The sequence below is a fragment of the Nothobranchius furzeri genome, chromosome 16 (genome assembly GCF_043380555.1).
Source record: "Nothobranchius furzeri strain GRZ-AD chromosome 16, NfurGRZ-RIMD1, whole genome shotgun sequence".
In the NCBI taxonomy this organism is placed as follows: Eukaryota; Metazoa; Chordata; class Actinopteri; order Cyprinodontiformes; family Nothobranchiidae; genus Nothobranchius; species Nothobranchius furzeri.
The window spans coordinates 20,635,229-20,656,095 of NC_091756.1; the positions used below are offsets into that span (position 1 = coordinate 20,635,229).

A 20,867-nucleotide genomic window follows, 5' to 3' on the forward strand; every position below is an offset into this window, starting at 1 on the left:
ACAGAAAATGAAATAATTGTTTTAATGTTTAGAGCAACAGGAACTCTGAGAGGCTGCAGACGCATCAGTGAGTTTGCAGCCGCTGCGCAGGGGGAGGGGGCTGAAGCAGGGGAACAGTAAAGATGCAGAAACTACCGTTGTTAAAAAAAATGTGCGTTAACTCAGTAAATGTGGGCGCAATTTTAATTACTTGTCAACCCCTCCACCCCTGTGCGTGTTCCGGCATCTGTTTTGCCTTTAGTGAACTTTGGTTTGACATCAGTATTTGCGTTCCGGTAACATTTCATTTACAAATTAAACACTGATGTCACCTTTTGCAAGTAATGGAGGTCTCTGAGGAGGACCCAGTTTACATGGTGAAGTTCAAAGATACCCTCACAACAGAAATAGAAAAGTGCAAGGATAAAACTAACATCACATGGTTGCAACTGCACTTGATCCTAGGTTTAAGGATCTTAAATGTCTGAGCAGACCCAACAGGGCTGAAGTGTGGTGACTAATGACTGCTTAGCTAAGGGAGAGGCAGACACCTGCAAAGCCTGAAGATTCAGCAACATGTGAGCCCCCCAAGAAAAAAACTGTCCTCATGCTTTCCCAGAATTCTTCATCTGATGAAGAAGAGGACTGTGTTGAGAGAGCTTTGGAGCGAAACAAGGCAGCAACTATTATTGATATAGAGGACTGTCCCCAGAAATGGTGATCCAGACATGAAGATGCACACTGTGTGATGGCATCCCTAGCACAGAAATACTTTGCAAGACCTGCCACATCCACACCATGTGAGAGGATATTCTCACTTTCTGGGCATGATGTTCAGAAGAAACGAGCTGCACTGTCTTCTGAAAATGGAAAAATGCTCATCTGTTTGAGCAACTGGCCAAGTTAAAAAAAAAAGTAACCGGGAGAGGAAAGCCCATATATACAAATTATTTTAAGTCCCAAGCAGCGAAAGCGCTGCGAAGGCCTATTGTATCTGCTCTGTTTATTTTTCTTCCGCTAAGTAAACTGGCTTGTTGGAGGCCTTAATATACCCAAAAACTCAGGAATTTTTGCACACAGGCGTGGTGTAAAATTTTGTATTTTAAAGGTCCCAAAAAATATCGCAATAAAACTAGCTCCACAGCGCCCCCGAGAATGTGAAAAATACCCCCCTCCATAAACCTTAGTTTGTTGTAAAGTTATGAAATTTTGTACACTTGAAGTACTCAATAGTCCGCACAGAAAAGCCTCTTGCAACCATGGTCAACATCAAACAAGAAGTCGGCCATTTTGGTTTGAAGTGGTGATTTTGACCCCGTTTTGGCCGTTTCTAGGGTCCGCTTCTGATTGATTTACTCGATCATTTTTCGCACGATTGTCTCGTAAGTTGTGGGAAATTGCTCAGAAGGGATGGGCAATCAAAATGAAAAAATAAAACAGACTTTTCGTATATGCTGAGGGGGCGTGGCCGGGCCTCGAAGTTCGTCTACTCACCAAAAAAATATAAATGGGTATAACTTCATACTCGAATAGAGTAGAGTTACAAAAATTTCTGTGGTCATTCGACATCCAGCCACAAACTAAATTTAATGGTTGGATGATGAATTTTTATTATATTTTATTCTATTTTTAATCTTATTATTCAGGTTATATGTAGCACATTAGTAACGAAGCAAGTTCCTAGTTTGTGAATTGTTTGTTCACTGACAATGGCAATAAACCTATTCTGATTCTGATTCTGATGACATCATACAGCCCCGCTCCCTCAGGACCAAAAAGGTCAAGTTTTACTGTGATAGGTCCCAATTCGCCCCATTTCACTTAATCACCACAAATTTGTAGCTGGTAACTCAAGACAAGTGGGTGTTTCTTGGCGTCACTTTATGGGAGTTTTCAAAAGAGGGCGGGGCTGTGGCAGCACGGCGAAGTCAGGCGTACCGCCGTGGCCATACGTTTGCCTCCCACTTTGTCATTTCTAACAATATCGCCACAAAACTTCTGGTAAGATCCTACTCCAGCCCCCCAAAAAATCTGATGTGGAAAACCGGTGGGCGTGGCCTAATTTCTTAAATAGCGCCCACTATGACCATTATAATTGTCAGCCCCAAGCCAATTACCGCTATTACTTTTGAAACACGACATAATTGTGAACAATGTGTCCCGGCTAAGCTATTTTGCACGTTAGGTTGTGAGAGAGACCACAATCAATATTTTTATAGGGTTCGTATGGTTCAACGAAACTAAGTGTACGTAAACCTAATGTTTGTCTAAATGGCAGTCTTGGTGGATGTTTTAGTGTTTATTAGCTGTCTAACTTGGCTTAGAGAAGACGAGGCTGCCGTGGCTGCGCCGCTTAGCTACAATGTTTTACCTCAGTGGAAGCTGAGGGAAAAATTGCACTTGTTTTCCAGGCGGCTTACTTTGTTAAAATAAATGTAAAAAAAACTTTAATTAAAATAGCAGAAATTGCTGGCTTTGTTTTTACAGAAACACACGTGAAACCCAACAAGCATGCCTGACTTTTGTGCTGCCTATGAATGCTCTAATAGACAAGGTCTTCAATCACGACAACATGGGATCACCTTTCATACGTAAGATTTAGCAATAACAAACATTCAACTGTGTTAGGCCGATAAATCTCTGTCATCTGCTTTGCTTTTAACTGCTTTTTAGAAATAACAGTGATGGCAAAGTTTAAGATCTATCAGCTAACTGTGCTTTAAAAAAGTTTAATTGCTTGAATTCAAGATTTCTTGGTTAATCAATCATTGCATGTTTCTGTCATGACACCTTTTGTTTAACCATTGTTTGTCTTATGTTCATGTTAAAGGCAAAGGCTGTAAACTGTTTACAATGATTTATAAAGCTGCCTACATTTTGTCACTTGTTTAAGATTTCCCAAAGATGGAGAAAGAAGGAGGCAGTGGGAAGTTGCCCTAAGAAGTTTCTGCAATCTTCCTCAGAGCTGACGCTCAGTGGCGTCACGATCAAAACTGTCAGCAAGGTAAAAAAAAAACCTTCCCTGTGTTTCACAAAGAGCCTAAAAATGCGGTCAGAAGAAAAACAAAAAAGATGTTTGTAGTCTTTTGAAAAACTGCTGGCTCATCAAATCCCCCTGATAAATAAATACAATGAATAAATGCCACACTTACTAATCATGATTACTTGTTTGCCTTTAGGTAGTCAAACTATAGTTCTTGTGTGATTTCTCACCGGACATCATGTTGTTCTATAGGCCTATGTAAAGTATAAAGGCAACCACACTGTCCAGTTACATTGGTAATTGTAATTTCAGGATTTGATGTGCGGCGAGCCATGATCAAGCTGTCCTGTGATGTCTGCCGTGCCAGCCTGGTGATGGATGCTGCATCTGCCTGTGATGACCAGAGCTACCATTTGCTGACTCTGAAGAACAACGGGGGTCTTGTAGTCCCATCTGAAGGTACTGTGAGGGTCATCAGAGCAGCAGAGTGGGCAATTCGCCAGGCATCAGTGGGCAGACGATCACAGCCCATCAAACCGCTGGAGGTCATCTACACTGTGCACAAGAGGATCGGGTCAGAGGATGTGTTTTTGCTCAGGGAGCACATCAGTGAGACACAGTACGGAATTGAGTCTCACTCCCATACACTGTTGACATCTATTGTCTCCCTGTTCTTTAAGCTGAGGATGCACCACATTGCAAGATTTGCAACTCTTAAGCCCCCTTCAGACAGGCCATGAAAAACGGAAATGTTCCGGACTCTGTCCGTAAGACCTTTGTGTCTGAATACAAACATCCGGATAACCTTTTTCGTAATTAAACCGGACGACGCCCCTAGTAACAGGTCCGGACTTGTTACGGACAAGGTGGCTGCTTCAGACTGGTGAGGTCGAGTTCTGGACAGGGAGGAGAGGAGGAGGAGGGGACCGGGGGACGCTGTGTGCACCTAGACAGCTCGCTCCTGTAGCATGCGGCGAACCACGGCAGCTCGCCTCCTACGGTACAGTCTAGACGCGCGACGGAGCGCTTCACACTGCTTCCGTGATTCCTTCAACCATTGAGCTTCATCATCCAGGTCTCTTATGAGTCTTCGTGTGCGCAGAAATATGCTTAACATAACTCACAATTATCCCAGTTTTCTCTTCTCAAACATTCATTTTAAATGGGTTGCAGGCTGAAAGTGGAAATAAATATAAATATTATAATAACTTGCCAAAGCAAGTATATATTAGGTGCATATTACTTCCAAATATTAAAGTCAAAGTAAATAAAATATATTCTGTATATCTGCATTTGTCTTTTTATAAAATATTTTCTCAGTCATTGAGGTTCTACAAGTAGAGTTGTTAAATTTTTTGGACTGGGTGTTTTTACTTTAAATTTTGTTTGCTGCTTCTGTGTTTTTTTTTTATTTATTTATTTGTTTTACAATTTTCTGTAAATTAAATCAGGTATTTGAGTTTTTATTTATAAGTTGATATGGTAAGTTATTAAGGTGTCTTAAAACATATTTATAAGTTGACCTCAGTTTACAAACTACAGCTAGTTCATCAGAAGCAGATCTTGTTGACATCGACCCATGGTAGCAGGACACCACAGAACAGCTGGCGATATGCATGGAGAATAAAGAACACAGCATTAAAAAAACACCTGTTACGTACAGTAAAATATGATGGTTGTTCCATCATGCTGTGGGCTGTGTGGCCAGTGCAGGGACTGGGATTCTCGTTAAAGTTGAGAGACGCATGGATTCCGCTCAATATCAGCAGATTCTGGAGGCCGATGTCCAGAAATCAGCAAAACAACTGAAACTGTGCCTGGGCTGGATCTTTCAACAAGACAATGACCCTAAACACTGCTAAAAATCTACTACCACATTTATGCAGAGGAACAAGTAGAATGTTTTGAATGGCCATCTCAGTCCCCGGGCCTGCATATTATTGAAAATATGTGGTGCGAGTTACAAAGACCTTGGAAGCCATCAAACCTGAATGATCTAGAGATGCTTTACAGAAGTAAAGAATGGTCAACCATACCTTCAGCTAAAATCCACATTCTCATTGGAAGCTATAAGGAAGCTTTTAAAGGCTGTTATTTTTGCAAAAGGAGGATCTACTAAATATTGAGTTAATTTCTTTTTGGCTGTGTCCAAATTTATACATCTGCCTAATTTTGTTGAAACAAATATTGCACATTCTGTAAATCCTATAAACTTTGTGTAACTTCTCTAATATCACTGTGTGTGTCTCCTATGTTATATATACAACTTACTTTTTTATCATAACAACCAATGATTTATAAAGGAAAAACATGGAAGATAAACAAAACTGCGCAAACATTCAAATCCCACTGTATAAACAAAAAATATATATATTGGTGTTATAGATTTTAGGCCATGTGGCCCATTCCTACCCATTAAACCCAGCTTTAACCATGCACACCCTTGTCCCGATTTATATAATGTATTGTCTTCTCAGTTTTATCATTAGAGTCAAATACGATGTCCTGCCCACCCCAACCAACCTACACCTGTGGTATGGAGATGATCCAGCCTGTCCCCTGTGTGCCGGCCCAGCAACCCTCAAACACATCTTGGTGGGTTGCAAGATCAGCCTAACTCAAGGGAGATATACCTGGCGCCACAACCAAGTACTGAAGTGCTTGGCTGCCGAACTTGAGGAAAAGAGGGTAACCATCAACGCTATGCCTCCAAATGGCCAGATTGCCATCCCACGGAAAATCTTCATGCGGTAAGGGGAGAAGCAGCGGACAAAGCCATCTATCACCGACCCTGGTCCATTGGATGGGGCCCGAGACTGGAATTTGCGTGTAGATCTCTAACAGAGGCTCACCTTCCCACCCGAAATTGCTGCAACCAACCTGCGCCCAGACCTTGTCCTTGCGTCAAGGTCCTGCCGGCGTTACTTCATTGTCGAGCTGAGTCCCTTGGGAGGATGCCGTTGACGAAGCATTGGAACGGAAGCGGCTGTGGTATGCAAGCCTAGTGGCTGAAGCAGGGGGGGTTTGGAACTAGAAGATGTGGCCAGTGGAAGTGGGATGCAGAGGTTTTGTAGCCAGTTCCATAATAAGGCTTTTGAAGGAAGTAGGGATCAGAGGCAAGGCCCAACGGAGGGCAATCAAAGAGTTCGCCACTGCAGCGGAACAGAGCAGTCACTAGCTGTGGCTTCAATGAAGGGATGCTATTTGGGCTGCCAAATTATGACGTGGTGCTTCAGAGTGACACACACCTGGGTCTGATCAACCAGGGGTGGGCCAACCCCGGCAGAGGGTGTATTGTGATAAGTGGCCGAAACACCCAATGAGGTCGGGGCACACAACTGAAGATGTGTCACGCCAGTTTCACCACGAAATCTATGGCAAAGCGCACTCCACCAAGTTCTCAACTATTGTGCTGAAAGGGATCTGTAACAACTAGTCCAAGGAAAATTCTCAATTCAGGATGACATCAGGTGCTGCAGAAACATGTTAATCACTCATTCATTGAGATCAGATGTGTGACAGCAGGGAAACACCTGGACAGGGGCACTGAGAACCAGGGTTAAGAAACAGTACATGAAGGAAAACCAGAGCTGGGCTGTGTAGCTGCACGATGCTCTGCTACTGAGAAAGGGCGTGAAGCGTTGATCACACCAAATGCAGACTGAATGCAGTTCAGTTTCACATAGATCAGAAATCATTGAGTCCAATCAGAGGATATACACCAGCTGTGAAGCCGATCTGGAGCTCCAGAATGTCTTGGCATGGATTTTATTTTCTGGATGCCACGAGATTTGTTCTACTTTTGGAGAATCAACACAGTTGACTAAGGGGGTACCTGTGGTATGAAAATGGCTTGGGGGTACACATGTCAAAAAGGTTGGGAAACACTGGTTCAACAAACGGTTGGTAGAGCAGGTGATAGGTAGGGTTGCATCGAATCGTTCAAAGTTTTTCATTTTGATTCCTAGAATGCCGACCGGAAGAGGAATCCGCGCCTGATCTCCGTGAAAAATAAACGTGATCTGCAAATTGTGATCAACGTTTTTCAGAGCTTATCACACCAGCTGTCTGTGTGCAGCACCGTCCCCCCTCCCTCCAACCAGATATAAACAAACGCATCTGCCGAACTTTTACTGCTTAATGTAAACTTTAACTCCTGCAGCGTAGAGGAAACGTGTTAAATACATCAACACAGTGGATTTAATAGAAGCTTTAAAGAACAAACGATGGTGTGAGGTGAGTTTGTCTCATGAAGAAATAAAAACACACACAGAGTGTCAGCAGTCAGACGCAGCCGCCACATTTAAGTTTCACTTCCTGTTGTGACTGAATGCTGCTGCAGCATGGAGGTGCAGTTCTCAGTCATCCTGGACATGATCATCCTGAGAGTTTTAGCTGAAAACAGCTGGACGTGTCTGGATATGTTGGAGACATTTAGCCTCTCATCCCAGAGGCTTCTTCCACACGTTGGTTGTGGTCAGAAACAAACACACTGGTTGCGCTGCAAGTCTTTTTCTTTTTTCTTCAGAACATGTTTTTGTCTAAATGAAGGTGATGTTGTTGTTCATAGAGTTAAAATTCATGTTGATGTTAAGATTATTTCATCAAGTAGGACCTGTGGTTAGCTGGCTAGTGTAAAGCATGTCATGTCTTCAAAGAATCGGAATCGGGGATCTATGGGAACCGGAATCGAAATGAGGAATTGGAATCAGAATGAGAATCGTTCAAAATCAAACGATGCCCAACCCTGGTGATAGGTAAACTTTAAGTACAATTAGCAGCTTGCATACCTCTTATCAAAATGACAAACATATTCTTATAATAACCTGCTATTCTTGTAGGTGTTTGAAACAAACTCACCTTTGAACCAGACAACATTGTGCTGAGCATTTTTGTGCCATTTCCAACGCCAACAACTGAAAGAAACCAAGCCAGAGTTACATTTATGGTCCTGATTGCCTCAAACACAAGTTTAGTTTACATTATAAAAACATAAACACTCTATACAATCTATGTAAGCAGAACAAAGTTTGACAAAATAAATGTTCTTGTTTATATGTTTGCTGTTTGATGAAATTACACATATACAAACAGAGCAATTAGGAGCAGTTTAAACATGCATTTTATTAAATAAATATATCCAAATGGTCACTAATAATATTTAGTAATTATTAGTAAATTTTCTCCAACTGCTGCACCTTCCTGTCTGTTGTGATGCAGCTGCTGTGCCATACAGTGATACAGCTTATTAAAAAAATTTTCACCAAATGGGATGATTTTTAAACCAGGTGGGGTCATCTGGTAAACTTGACTGACTGACTGATTGATTGATTGATCTGTCACAGGCGCTCCAAGGAGCTTGAGGTTGGAGACACACTCCACAGATATTCAGGCATCTGTGGGGGTGTCTCCATGTCATCTCCACTCATTGTGCTCAGGGTGGAGGAGGTGTTGCAGTCTAACCTGACTGAGGATTGTTGGTCAGAAAAGTCTACAGTCAAGTTTACGGAAATCCTAATTTATATTTCTCCGCCAGCACATTTGCAGAAACACGTGTTGACGAAGACGTTTTTCATTTCGTTTAAACTTCTCTTTTAGTGTGTCAGTGCAGCAAAGCAATTCTCCACCCTGGACAGCAGATTAATTTCACAATCCCCCGGTACGCTAGGGATTGCTTGACTTAATTTTTTTTAAAGTCGACAGTCAAGTAATGAAAATCGAGTCGACTTCGACTAGTCGTTGATGACATCATACACCTGAAGCGGGGGGGGGGGGGGGGTGCTGGAGTTTTTGACAGTTAAAATTGCGCCCACATTTTCTAAGTTAACATATCTCTTTTAACAACGGTAGTTTCTGCATCCTACTTCAGTTCTCTCCCCCCTCCCCCTGCGCAGCAGCCGCAAACTGATGCGCCTGCAGCCTCTCGGAGTTCCTGCTGCTCTAAACATTAAAATAATTATTTCATTTTCTGTTTCTCACTTCTGATTACCTTCAGTGGTGTCTGTTGCAACCACCAGGTACAAAAACTAACTTGTTTTTATTTGACTATTTTTCTGTCCTGCCTGTTTATTATCTTCCTGCATCTCCACTCAATCCTAAAGAAAAACTGCTACCTGGGTTCATACATATTCACCTCATGAGTTACCTTTGAACTGCAGTTCTAAAAGATCTACCGACCGCAAAAACAGCGGAGTGCACGTTGCACGCCGGCCGCACTAATAAAGATTTTCCGGGGGCTTGTTCCGATGCCCACTAGGGTTGTCACGGTGTGAAAATTTAACCTCACGATTACTGTGACCAAAATTATCACGGTTTTCAGTATTATCGCGGTATTTTTTTAAACGTGTTACATTTTCAAAACAAACCCTGTATATCAGGAAAATATTGTCCTCAGTTTGTCTAAATTTTGCCTAAAATGTGTTATTTTGTAATTATGTTGTTTATTTGTTTACATATTTCCCCTTTAGTCTTTAAAATACCAATATTTGCCCATAACTTCTTATTTTTTGTCTGTTTGATGTCATCATTTAAAAAATATTAGACCAGATGATACTCAGTACTCAAGTAGCCTTCTAATCAGATACTTTTTTACCCTTACTTGAGTAATAAACCCTATATCAGGAAAATATTGTCCTCAGTTTGTGTCCTTCCAGTGAGCTTTGCAGATGTGGGAAAATGTCATCAGGCAGTAATCATTGTTAAATTCATAATTATTCTCAGAGAGAGACCAACTCTTATCTGCCCCTGGGAGCCCCGTAATGCATAGCGTCATTTCAACATGGCGGTGTCCGCGACACGGTTTATATGCAGGTAGCGGCACTGCGGCTGCTTTATATAGCGACTCGTTGCATTCTCCCTCAACCCCAATCCTCGGATCACGCATTTTAGCTAAAACGCTAACGTTAGCTTGCCTTGCGTTGACTGTAGAGTTGTGGGTGATGGTCACGCAGATGTGTCATGAGATTTGAAGCGTTGCTGCCTTTCACAGACACTTTTTCTGCTCGTGCTGCAAACAGGATAGCCGTCTTCTATCAGCTGTCCCTTGGCATTCTTCAAATATCTAAAAGATGCCCGTACTTCCCACTTTGTCTTCTTTGAGGGATAATAAATGTCCTGCGCGCTGCCGGCTCCTCCTTTGGCCGTTATTTCAGCTTAAGCTTCAAGAAAGTTTGGGTTGTAAACAACAAAGCGTGCATGTGCCACCGGCAACTTCAGCAGATGATACGGTGGCTGGTAAGGGTCACTGCGCCTACGGTAATCCATCGAGATAATATACTTTTTAAAAAACAAGACGGTTATTATTATTGTCCACTTTTTTTTAATCGGGGTTTACCGCTACACTAGTTACCGTGACAACCCTAATGCCCACACAGTAAAAAAAATGCAAAGGACGACTTTGCATGACTTTGACGTCATTGGCAATGAATGAGTTAAGTATGTTATTAGCTAGTACAGCAGAATGTCTGTTCTACCAAGTACAGGAGGATGAGGACAGCGTAAAACAAAGTTCATGATCTTCAACCGTAACTTACTGCAATCAACTTTCCACCCTAATGTTTCTCTGGATGGCCAGAACTACAGCTTGGCATTTTAACGGTTACTGCCTCTGTATTCCTGAAAAATCACGAGAAACAAGTAAGTTTGGGTTTAGCAAGCCTGCTTCCCCAGTGCCTTCCAGAGGCAGCATAGCCTGAGCCTATGCCTATGCCTGAGCATAGCCCCTAGCATTTGCTATCTGCAGCTTAGCAGCAAAGAGAGGCAGCTTTGCCAACTCAGGGACTTTGTCACTATTCCTAGCGCCTAGCAACCAACCTGGCAACACTTCTGAGGACCTTTTGCTACTTTCTGTAAAACTTTCCTGTAGATATTCCCTGCAGATTAGCAACACATAAACGATTTGAGCTCCAAACTGTTCTTCCAAGAGCAAGAAGAGAATGATAATCTGTGTGTGTGCACGTGGACATAAACCTTTATCAGCCCGGCCAACAAGAAAGCAACAGCTACAGAGCTGGAGACAGCCGATTCACGCCTGCTGCTGCAGATTCACGCCTCTACTAGAGATGGCGCAGGTACCTGTACACTTTGGCCCTTCCTGCATTTGGCAAATAAAGTCAGCTGGAGTTTGCACTACTGTCCCGTTAACACTAACCGTTGAGACGACTCGTCGTGATTTGGCGCTTAATAAATAAACTTGAATTGAATTGAAAAAACTTGACTGCACAAACATGACAGAGTCTGCGAGAACAAGGAGAGCAGGAGGTCTGACCTATGTCCTATAACAGAACTGTTTGGAACACCACACCAAATCTGTCTTAATATCACTTCATTTATCACTTCGGCAACTCACTTCCGGTCGGCAAGATGGCGCCTGTGCTTGGCTTTGCCGCGGTCACCGGCAAACTTTTCTCCACTAACCTCCGCTTTTCCACCTTGCTCCTGTCTGCGATCCTCTTCAGTAGTGTCTCTGCTACCATCTCCTATGATCGCCAGACTCTTTGTCCTTCCGTTCGTTCACGATCGCCCAAGATGCACGGAGGATTTACCATCCTGTTTGTTTACCTGAGCGGCGCGCTGGCCCGGAAGCAATCGACGATCCAGAACTGCGCACCTCTAGCGATGTTTGTCCGGTCCCGGGAAAACGTCAGAGGAAAAGAGGTAAACGAGCAGGAATCCAGGTGAGAATAAGACTTCTCTTAAAGCGTGGTATATCTGGTAAACATCGGCGCGATCTTCCAGCTTCTTGTCCTTTGTTTGGTGACCTGAGCGCCACTTCCGCATTCCCGCTAGGCCGCGTTGGGACGCGGTTCATCCGTCCAAGTTTTTTAAGGTCGGTTTATCCTCATTCCTCAGTGGTTTCTCCTCCTGTTCCCTCCATAAGTGGTTTTTATAAACACCGTGGATCTAACCCTACTAATTTATGTCCACTAACTCCAGCTGTTTCTGTAGTTTCTGATTCCTCCTCCTCACTCAGCATGGCTCTATTAAACACCCACTCTGTTAACAATAAGACCTTCCTGCTCAATGATCTAATTCTCTCTAAAAACCTGGATTTTCTGTTTCTGACTGAAGTTTGGCAGCAAACATCTGATTATTCTGCTCTGATTGAACTTTGCCCGAGTGGTTATTCTTTTCTTAGCCAGCCCCGGGGTTCTGGTCATGGTGGAGGCCTAGCTGTTGTTTTTAGAGACCATCTTCCATGTAGCTCTACAACCTCTGGTCACTTTGCTTCCTTTGAACTGCAGCTGATTAAAGTCGGGCGTAAAGACCCGTTCTACTGTGCTGTGGTCTATCGTCCACCTGGTCCAAACAGTTCTTTCCTTCAGGAGTTTAGTGACTTTCTATCCTCTACTGTGAAGCTGTCCAGACTGGTGATTGTTGGTGACTTTAACATCCACGTTGATGATCCCTCCAATCTCTTTGCCATGAATTTCTCCAGCCTCATGGACACCTTCGGCTTTACCCAGCATGTTTCTGGCCCCACACACACCAGGGGGCACACTCTAGACCTTGTTTTTACCCTGAGTCTAAATGCTGACAGTGTCTGTCCTGAGGATGTTTATATTTCAGATCACCATTGCATTTTCTTTAACTTGTCAGTTTCTGCGTCACCTCCTGCTCGCCGTATGGTTAGTTCTCGTTTTCTTAATGAGAGCACAGCTAGCAATTTTTCTGCTGCTTTTTATCCACCCTGTTCTTCTGATAATGACCCAGATTCCTTAACTTCTCAGTTCAACGAGCACTGCCTCTCCATTCTGGACAACATCTGTCCTGTCAGAACCAGATCAGTTCCTGCAGTGAACCCTACTCCCTGGTTTAATGACAGCCTTCGCAGCCTGAAGCGCCAATGCAGAAAAATTGAGCGTTTGTGGAAGAAAACCCATCTCCACGTCTATCTGCTGCACCTAAAGGATCTTCTGACATCCATTAACTCTGCAGTCAGAGACGCCAGGGTTTCCTTTGTCTCCAACCTGGTGTCCCAGAGCAAAGGGAACCCCAAGGTGCTGTTTAACACCATCAGCAGCATCGTCTCTCCTGCCTCTCCTACAGCCCCCATCCACTCTGTTGCAGACTGTGAGAACTTCCTGTCTTTCTTTGTGGACAAAGTCAATAAGGTTAGATCTAGCATCTCTCCTTCAGCCTTATCGCTGCCTCTCCCAACTCCAACCAGGCCCGTCATCCTAGATAGCTTTGCTCCTGTTTCTTTGCCTGAGTTAACCAAACTAGTTAACTCTATGAAGACCTCTGCATGCCCCCTCCACATCTTACCCTCATCTTTGTTTAAAAGTGCTTTTCAGTCCAACGGTCCCAGCGTGCTCTCTATAATTAATGCTTCTCTGGTCTCTGGTCAGGTCCCTGCTTACTTTAAAAAACCGAGTCTCGACCCCTCTTTCCATAGCAGCTTCAGACCCATCTCTAAACTTCCGTTCATCTCCAAGATCTTGGAAAAGGTTGTGGCTAAAAAACTCACAGCTGCTCTTGATGAACATAACATCTATGATAGCTTCCAGTCAGGTTTTTGTAGAGCTCATTTTATTGAAACAGCTCTTCTTAGAGTCTCTAATGACCTTCTGACTCACAGTGATGCAGGGGACTGTTCTGTTCTGGTCCTGCTGGACGTGACTGCAGCCTTTAACACTGTTGACCATCACCTGCTACTGGAGAGGCTGAGAGACTGGGTAGGCCTATCAGGATCTGCTCTGGAGTGGTTCTCCTCTTATCTTTCTGAGCGCTCCTTTTCTGTGGCCGTCTCCAAGTTTAGGTCCTCCACCACCTCTCTTACCCATGGTGTCCCACAAGGTGCTGTGCTGAGGCCTCTGCTTTTCCTCCTCTATCTGCTTCCTCTTCAGCACATCCTGAGCTCCTTCAAGGGAATCTCCTACCATCTTTACGCAGATGACATCCAACTGTACATCTCCTTAAAGCCCCATGAGATGTCTAAGCTGCAAATGTTACACACCTGCTTAGACTCTATCAAAGCCTGGATGGCTGGGAGCTTTCTTCAGCTGAATGAAGATAAGACTGAGATCCTCATCTGTGCCCCAGACAAGCTGGTTCCCAAAGTCAGAGACTCTCTTGGTCAGCTTGCTTCCCACACCAAACCTTCCGTCAGGAATCTTGGCGTGACCTTTGACCCAGCTCTCACCCTGGATTCTCATGTCAGTTCTCTTGTTCGCTCTTCCTTTTTCCATCTCAGGAACGTTGCTAAGCTGAGTCCCATTCTGTCCTGCTCTGAACTTGACAGTTCCCCACACCTTCATCTCCTCACGCTTAGACTACTGTAACTCTCTTTTCACGTGTCTGAGCAGAACCTCCCTGAACCGTCTACAGGTGGTTCAGAATGCCTGTGCTCGGCTTTTGACCAAGTCCTCCAAACACACCCACATCACCCCGCTTCTCCTCCAGCTTCACTGGCTGCCAGTCAACTCCAGGGTTCATTTCAAGATCCTGGTTCTGGTCTATAGGGCCCTACATGGACAAGCACCATCTTACATTGGTGGCCTTCTTAGTCCCTACACCCCCAGCAGGTCCCTGAGGTCCAGCGATCAAAGCCTACTGGTTGTGCAGCGCACCAGGCTAAAGACCAAAGGTGACAGATCATTTGCTGCTGTGGCCCCGAGACTTTGGAACTCTCTCCCCCTGAGCCTGAGATCAGTGGACTCAGTGGACTCCTTCAAAAAGCAGCTGAAGACTCACTTGTTCAAGCTGGCTTTAGGATGACCTTCTTCACCACTCTCTCTTTATTCTGCTCTCGCCACCTATTCCACCTTCCTCAGGATCCACTGATTTCCCTCTTTCCCATTCACTCTCTCTCTTTCTTAACATTTTATCTTTTAAATCGCAATTGCTTATTCTTGCTCATTTTAAATATATTTTAAACATTTTCGAAATGCTTTTTTATATTTTTACAATTTTTTTATTTTTTGTTTTTGTGAAGCGCCTCATGATTCTTATCTTGAGAGGCGCTATAGAAATGTTATTTTCTTCTTCTTCTTTATACTTTTAGAATTTATTTTACACATCAAAGCAATTTGGTTCATTTTAATCTACTAAATAAATACTATTTAATAATTTTAACTAACAAAATAGTAATAGAGGGAAAAGGGTTGATGCTTTCAAGGAAAGCCGGAGGCTTTCTGTGAATCAAAGTAGGAACCGGGGGGCAATCGTGAGCATAAAAATTTCAAAGTCTTTGTAGTCTGTGTAACTTGGACCGAGAACGCTTGGAAACTGATGCTAAATCAAGCTACTTTAACCAGATCTGATCAATCAGCGTTTTCATTCCGGCTGAAGCAACCGTTATCACGGTTTGTGATTCCAGACACTCATCGTCTGGAGCAGAGTCCCGTCTCATTGGACTGAACCTGAGTGTGCGTTTCACCACGTTTTTCCAGGAGTTAAGCTTTCGACTAAATTCTAGCTTTTAAATATGGAAGACTTCTACGACGCAACCCTTAGATGGGCACATTCTGTGAGCAAGCATTTTTCCGACATATAGACGATATATACCAAATATAAACCAAACCAGCTACGACATTAGCATCGCTAAACATTAAGCTCTGTGGAGATAAATGCAGCTGAATTTCTTTATTCAAAGTGTCTTTATTTGCCAGCTACCACGGCAACAAATTGCAAGGTACAAGTGCTGGCCAGTAAATTAGAATATCATCAAAAGGTTGAAAATATTTCAGTAATTCCATTCAAAACGTGAAACTTGTACATTATATTCATGCAATGCACACAGACCAATGTATTTCCAATGTTCATTACATTTAAATTTGATATTCATAAGTGACAACTAATGAAAACTCCAAATTTGGTATCTCAAAAAATTAGAATATTCTGAAAAGGCTGAATATAGAAGACACCTGCTGCCACTCTAATCAGCTGATTTACTCAAAACACCTGCAAAGGCCTTTAAAAGGTCCCTCAGTCTTGTTTTGAAGGCACCACAATCATGGGGAAGACTTCTGACTTAACAGCTGTCCAAAAGACAATCATTGACACCTTGCACAAGGAGGGCAAGACACAAAAGGTGATTGCTAAAGAAGCTGGCTGTTCGCAGAGCTCTGTGTCCAAGCACATTAACAGACAGGCGAAGGGACGGAAAAAATGTGGTAGAAAAAAGTGTACAAGCTCTAGGGATAACCGCACCCTGCAGAGAATTGTGACGACAAACCCATTCAAAAATGTGGGGGAGATCCACAAAGAGTGGACTGCAGCTGGAGTCAGCGCTTCAAGAACCACCACGAGGAGACTCATGAAAGACATGGGATTCAGGTGTCGCATTCCGTGTGTCAAGCCACTCTTGAACAAGAAACAGCGCAAGAAGCGTCTCGCCTGGGCCAAGGACAAAAAGGACTGGACTGATGCTGAGTGGTCCAAAGTTATGTTTTCTGATGAAAGCAAGTTCTGCATTTCCTTTGGAAATCAAGGACCCAGAGTCTGGAGGAAGAGCGGAGAAGCACAGAATCCACGTTGCATGAGGTCCAGTGTAAAGTTTCCACCGTCAGTGATGGTGTGGGGTGCCATGTCATCTGCCGGTGTTGGCCCACTCTGTTTCCTGAGGTCCAGGGTCAATGCAGCCGTCTACCAGGAAGTTTTAGAGCACTTCATGCTTCCTGCTGCTGACCAACTTTATGGGGATGCAGACTTCACCTTTCAACAGGACTTGGCACCTGCACACAGTGCCAAAACCACCAGCACCTGGTTCAAGGACCATGGTATCCCTGTCCTTGATTGGCCAGCAAACTCGCCTGACCTTAACCCCATAGAAAATCTATGGGGTATTGTGAAGCGGAGGATGCAATACGCTAGACCCAACAATGCAGAGGAGCTGAAGACGACTATCAGAGCAACCTGGGCTCTCATAACACCTGAGCAGTGCCACAGACTGATCGAGTCCATGCCACGCCGCATTACTGCAGTTATTGAGGCAAAAGGAGCCCCGACTAAGTATTGAGTGCTATACATGCACATTCTTTTCATGTTCATTCTTTTCAGTTGGCCAACATTAGAGAAACAAACATTTTTTCATTGGCCTTTAGAATATTCTAATTTTCTGAGATACCAGATTTGATGTTTTCATTGGTTGTCACCTATAAATATCAAAATTAAACGTAATAAACATCGGAAATACATTGGTCTGTGTGCATTGCATGAATATAATGTACAAGTTTCACGTTTTGAATGGAATTACTGAAATATTTTCAACCTTTTGATGATATTCTAATTTACTGGCCAGCACTTGTAATTTAAAAGCCCTTTGGGGTACATTTTGGTGAATCTAACCGTTGTGCTTGAAGCCATTCATTTAGAAGGTCCACCTTCTTTGAACCAAACTCCATTTTAGAGCTTCACCATAACAACAAGATGGAAGTGACATCATCCTTCCTCTATTCTGCTCTTTTAACCTATTCAGCCCACTTTGGCGTGATTTGATCCAACTGCTTTCCCTACATGCTTTTTACTGGTTAATCACAGTGACACTAATTCATCCCAAAGTAAGGGGTTTGTGGCATCCGTTACTCAAGATGGCTGCAGACCGTGACAAACTATTGATGGATTTTCTCACTGAAATGAAGCATGAGCTGTCCAACCTGAGACAGGAAGTACAGATGACCAGACAACATGTACAGAATTTGTGTGTAAAGCCTGGGGCACACTGGAGACAGATGCGCCATAGAAGCGCCACGGTTTTCAGAAGTCAAGTGGTTACACAGAATGCGTGGCGCCGCTGACCGCTTATTGGAAAATCGTGCAATAGTCACAACAACACGCGGGACTCGAGAACAGGAAGCGGAAAGTGACTCTTTTGTTTTTACGTGATCAGACTTGCCATCATGTTTGAGAGACTCTAATTCATTTAAAATAGGTAAGTATGCTATTTATTAGAATATTTTAAGATCAATTGTACTTTAAAGTTATCAATACTGTGGTTGGGTTTGTGCCGTAAAGCTGTTCCGCGTCATAATGTCTGTTGCAAACAGCGGCTTTTCGGCATTGAAATAGAACTAGCGCCTATCTTTAGTGCCTCTGCACTTCTGGGACGCGGCGCTACGCTCCCTGTTGTAACGATTTGTAGGTGGTTACTTTTAATAAATTGTTAATAGAATGTAAAAGGTATTCAACAAAATGTCATATTCCATAAAAATATTTGTTTCCGTCTGTAGGGATGGGCTTGGTGATGAAAAAGGACTGATGTGGGAATGGAAACACACAATTTGATGGTAAACAAGTAAAAATTTTGCACACTGGGCCTTTAAAGATTTCACAAGCCAGAAAGGGGGTGAGATGTGGTTCAGCACTATTGAGTTTTAATGAAATTATTCTCATTTAATAATCAGTTGTCTGTCATGCTTTTGAAGAATCATCCACACATTTGACTAAGGGGGTACTTGAGAAAATGGCTCAAGTTAAATAGGTTAGTTGATCTGCATACTAGGTTTATGGAATAAGTTGAAAATATACAAAAGTCTAAACTGGTGTTTATTTTAAACAAGTTTTCTTAATCTATAAAGACTGTTTTTATAGTAAGCTGACTTATCCTACTTGGCATTGAAGTTATTTTACTTAAAAACAATGTATACACCATGTTATTTTTCTAAAGTGACAAGTGATCACCAAGTTTATTCCAAAAGCTGTTTGAATATCTTTTATAAGTATACTGGAATCAAACTGTCCCATTAAGGGGTTGAGTTTAAAACGACTTAGATAACAAAGATATCCCTAACAATGTCTGCATGCCTAAGGTGGGTAAACAGTTTCTCAGAGGTTCAAATAGTCCTGCAATGTTCAGAAACATAATTCTGTGTGGTTTGGTTTTTAGCAACCCCAAACCCCAAAGTGCTCCAAATTCAGACAATCACCCAGCTGCTTAACCAACAGCAAGCTTTCCTCCCAGATTAGCTTTTAACTCCAGCTTGAATTGTACACAGCAAGTTTACATGCGTTCATCAAACTGCACTGATGACAGCTTTTGGTTTTACACACGAGCTTACTGATTGTACAACCAGGCTGAGCTTACCCAGCACCCCACTGGCTGAACTGTCCAGGGTTCCTCCGTGACCCATCTTCAGACTCTGTTTCCTCCTCTTCCGCGGGTTTGTGCATTCGACACCCGCTTCTGAAGAATAAACAGACAGAACATCTGATTGTATTTATTTTCAGAGCAAAAGCCGTGCTTTTTGGTGAATTACCTCTGTATAAGGCTTCTTTGAAGGCATTCAACACGTCAGCAGAAGTCGGTCCTTGTTTTTTATGTATCGCTAAAAGTCCGTGTAAAGACTGTAGTTTAGACAGAGAACTTGTGACGGGAGCAGCACACATGTTTTTCCAGCCACCTTCTTCTTCTACTACTACTTCTAAGTTGTATGGCGGTTGTCACGCAACGTAAAGGTGCATTACCGCCCCCTACTGTAGTGGAGTGTGGACCGTGAACCTAAATACCACCAGATACTAAATCCCCAAACAGAAATGATACTAATGCCAATAACTGAAAATAAATGAAAAATGGAGAGATAAACACAATTAAATGAAATTAAATTATTAAATTGTTAAGAAAACAATATTTTTTTTCTTTAGCGTTTAAGATGATGATTATAGTGTTTTTTAACAAGTTTTATTTAACCAATGAAGCTTACAGGCTTACATAAGAATCAATATTTACAGTTGAATTCTGAGCATGACAAAAAAAAGCAGGTGTACAAACAGAAACAATAATATTAATCTAGCTCAATATCAACCTGCAGAAATCATAACCAAAAAATATATATATATATATATATATATATATATTACATCAAACAACATTAGGGGTAAAGGAAACATTCACCAAATTGTTATAGAGCCAAATGGCTTTCTTGGAACTACATAATTTAAGAGAATCCATAAAGGATGCAAGTTCTTTCAAAAAAACAATAAAGATCGGTTTGATATTGCCAAATTTACATTTGTGTATAAAGAATTTAGCGAAAATAATCAAATTATTGACAGTGAATTGCTGCATTTTATTTTCCAAAATAATACCATACTTGATGTCAGAAAAAGATAAGGAGCGTATAATGAAATTATTATGCGTTAACCACGAGTGAAAACTATCCCAGAAATATTTGGTACAGATGCATGTGAAGAATAAATGTATCTCAGTTTCTATATTAGAAGTGCAAAAGGCACAATCGTTCTCTCCAATATTAAATTTAGACTGCAAGAAATCTTTGCAAGGATAAATACTGTTTATAGTTTTAAAATGAACTTCCTTGGCTTTAGGAGGGATTGGGAATTTGAGATAGTTGTGTAACGGAATTGAAGTGATGTAACTATCTAAAGTTGTATTTTAATACACTGTAGGTAGTTCACTTTTTATAAACAGAAGAATAGGCTGTTTTTATCATCAGGGAGTTTAATTAAACACTCTGTATTGACTTTGAGACAAGAAAAGAGAGAGATGGGATCGTTTGAGAATCTTTAATTTCTGAATTATAAATTCTAAACAATCTACCAGGACTACCTCTGTGATGGATGAAAATGGATTCGGATGTTGTGTTGGTGCGTGTGTGTGTGTGTCTGGTTCAGACTCTCTAGGCTGACGTCAATGAATCTGGTCGTCTTTGTTATGACTAGATATCACGAGGCTTATAAAGTGATGACATGAGCCGCTATTTTGCCGTGTACGTACCCAGTGGGGGTCTCCCAGGTAGATCAGGAAATGCCAGGTCTGGAGACCTCGGATGTACGCTGGAGCTGTCGGTGCAGCGATCACAACGTTTCAAAGCCCGTCTGGAGGGTCGACCCCGGTACCGTTCGGCGGCGTCAGCAGGTGCTCTTATTTTGAAAGGACGTCGTCTGGTTGTTGTTGGTCTCTCTTCCATTAGACCAAGCACGGGTACGGAGTAGATGGAGTTAAACA

At 42.5% G+C, this 20,867-nt stretch overlaps 1 protein-coding gene across 1 annotated transcript in view; it reads right to left on the reverse strand.

Moving 5' to 3' along the window:
- Positions 1-19,335, reverse strand: part of trub1 (TruB pseudouridine (psi) synthase family member 1) — a 67,943-nt gene extending 48,608 nt beyond the window's left edge. Inside the window, exons 1-3 of the mRNA XM_054735184.2 lie at positions 19,159-19,335; positions 18,987-19,085; positions 7,823-7,878 (exon numbers count right to left, since the gene is read on the reverse strand). Coding sequence (XP_054591159.1) covers positions 7,823-7,878; positions 18,987-19,085; positions 19,159-19,288 — 285 coding nt within the window. The 5' untranslated portion in view covers positions 19,289-19,335. The remainder of the gene's footprint in view (positions 1-7,822; positions 7,879-18,986; positions 19,086-19,158) is intronic.
- Positions 19,336-20,867: the final 1,532 nt, after the last annotated feature.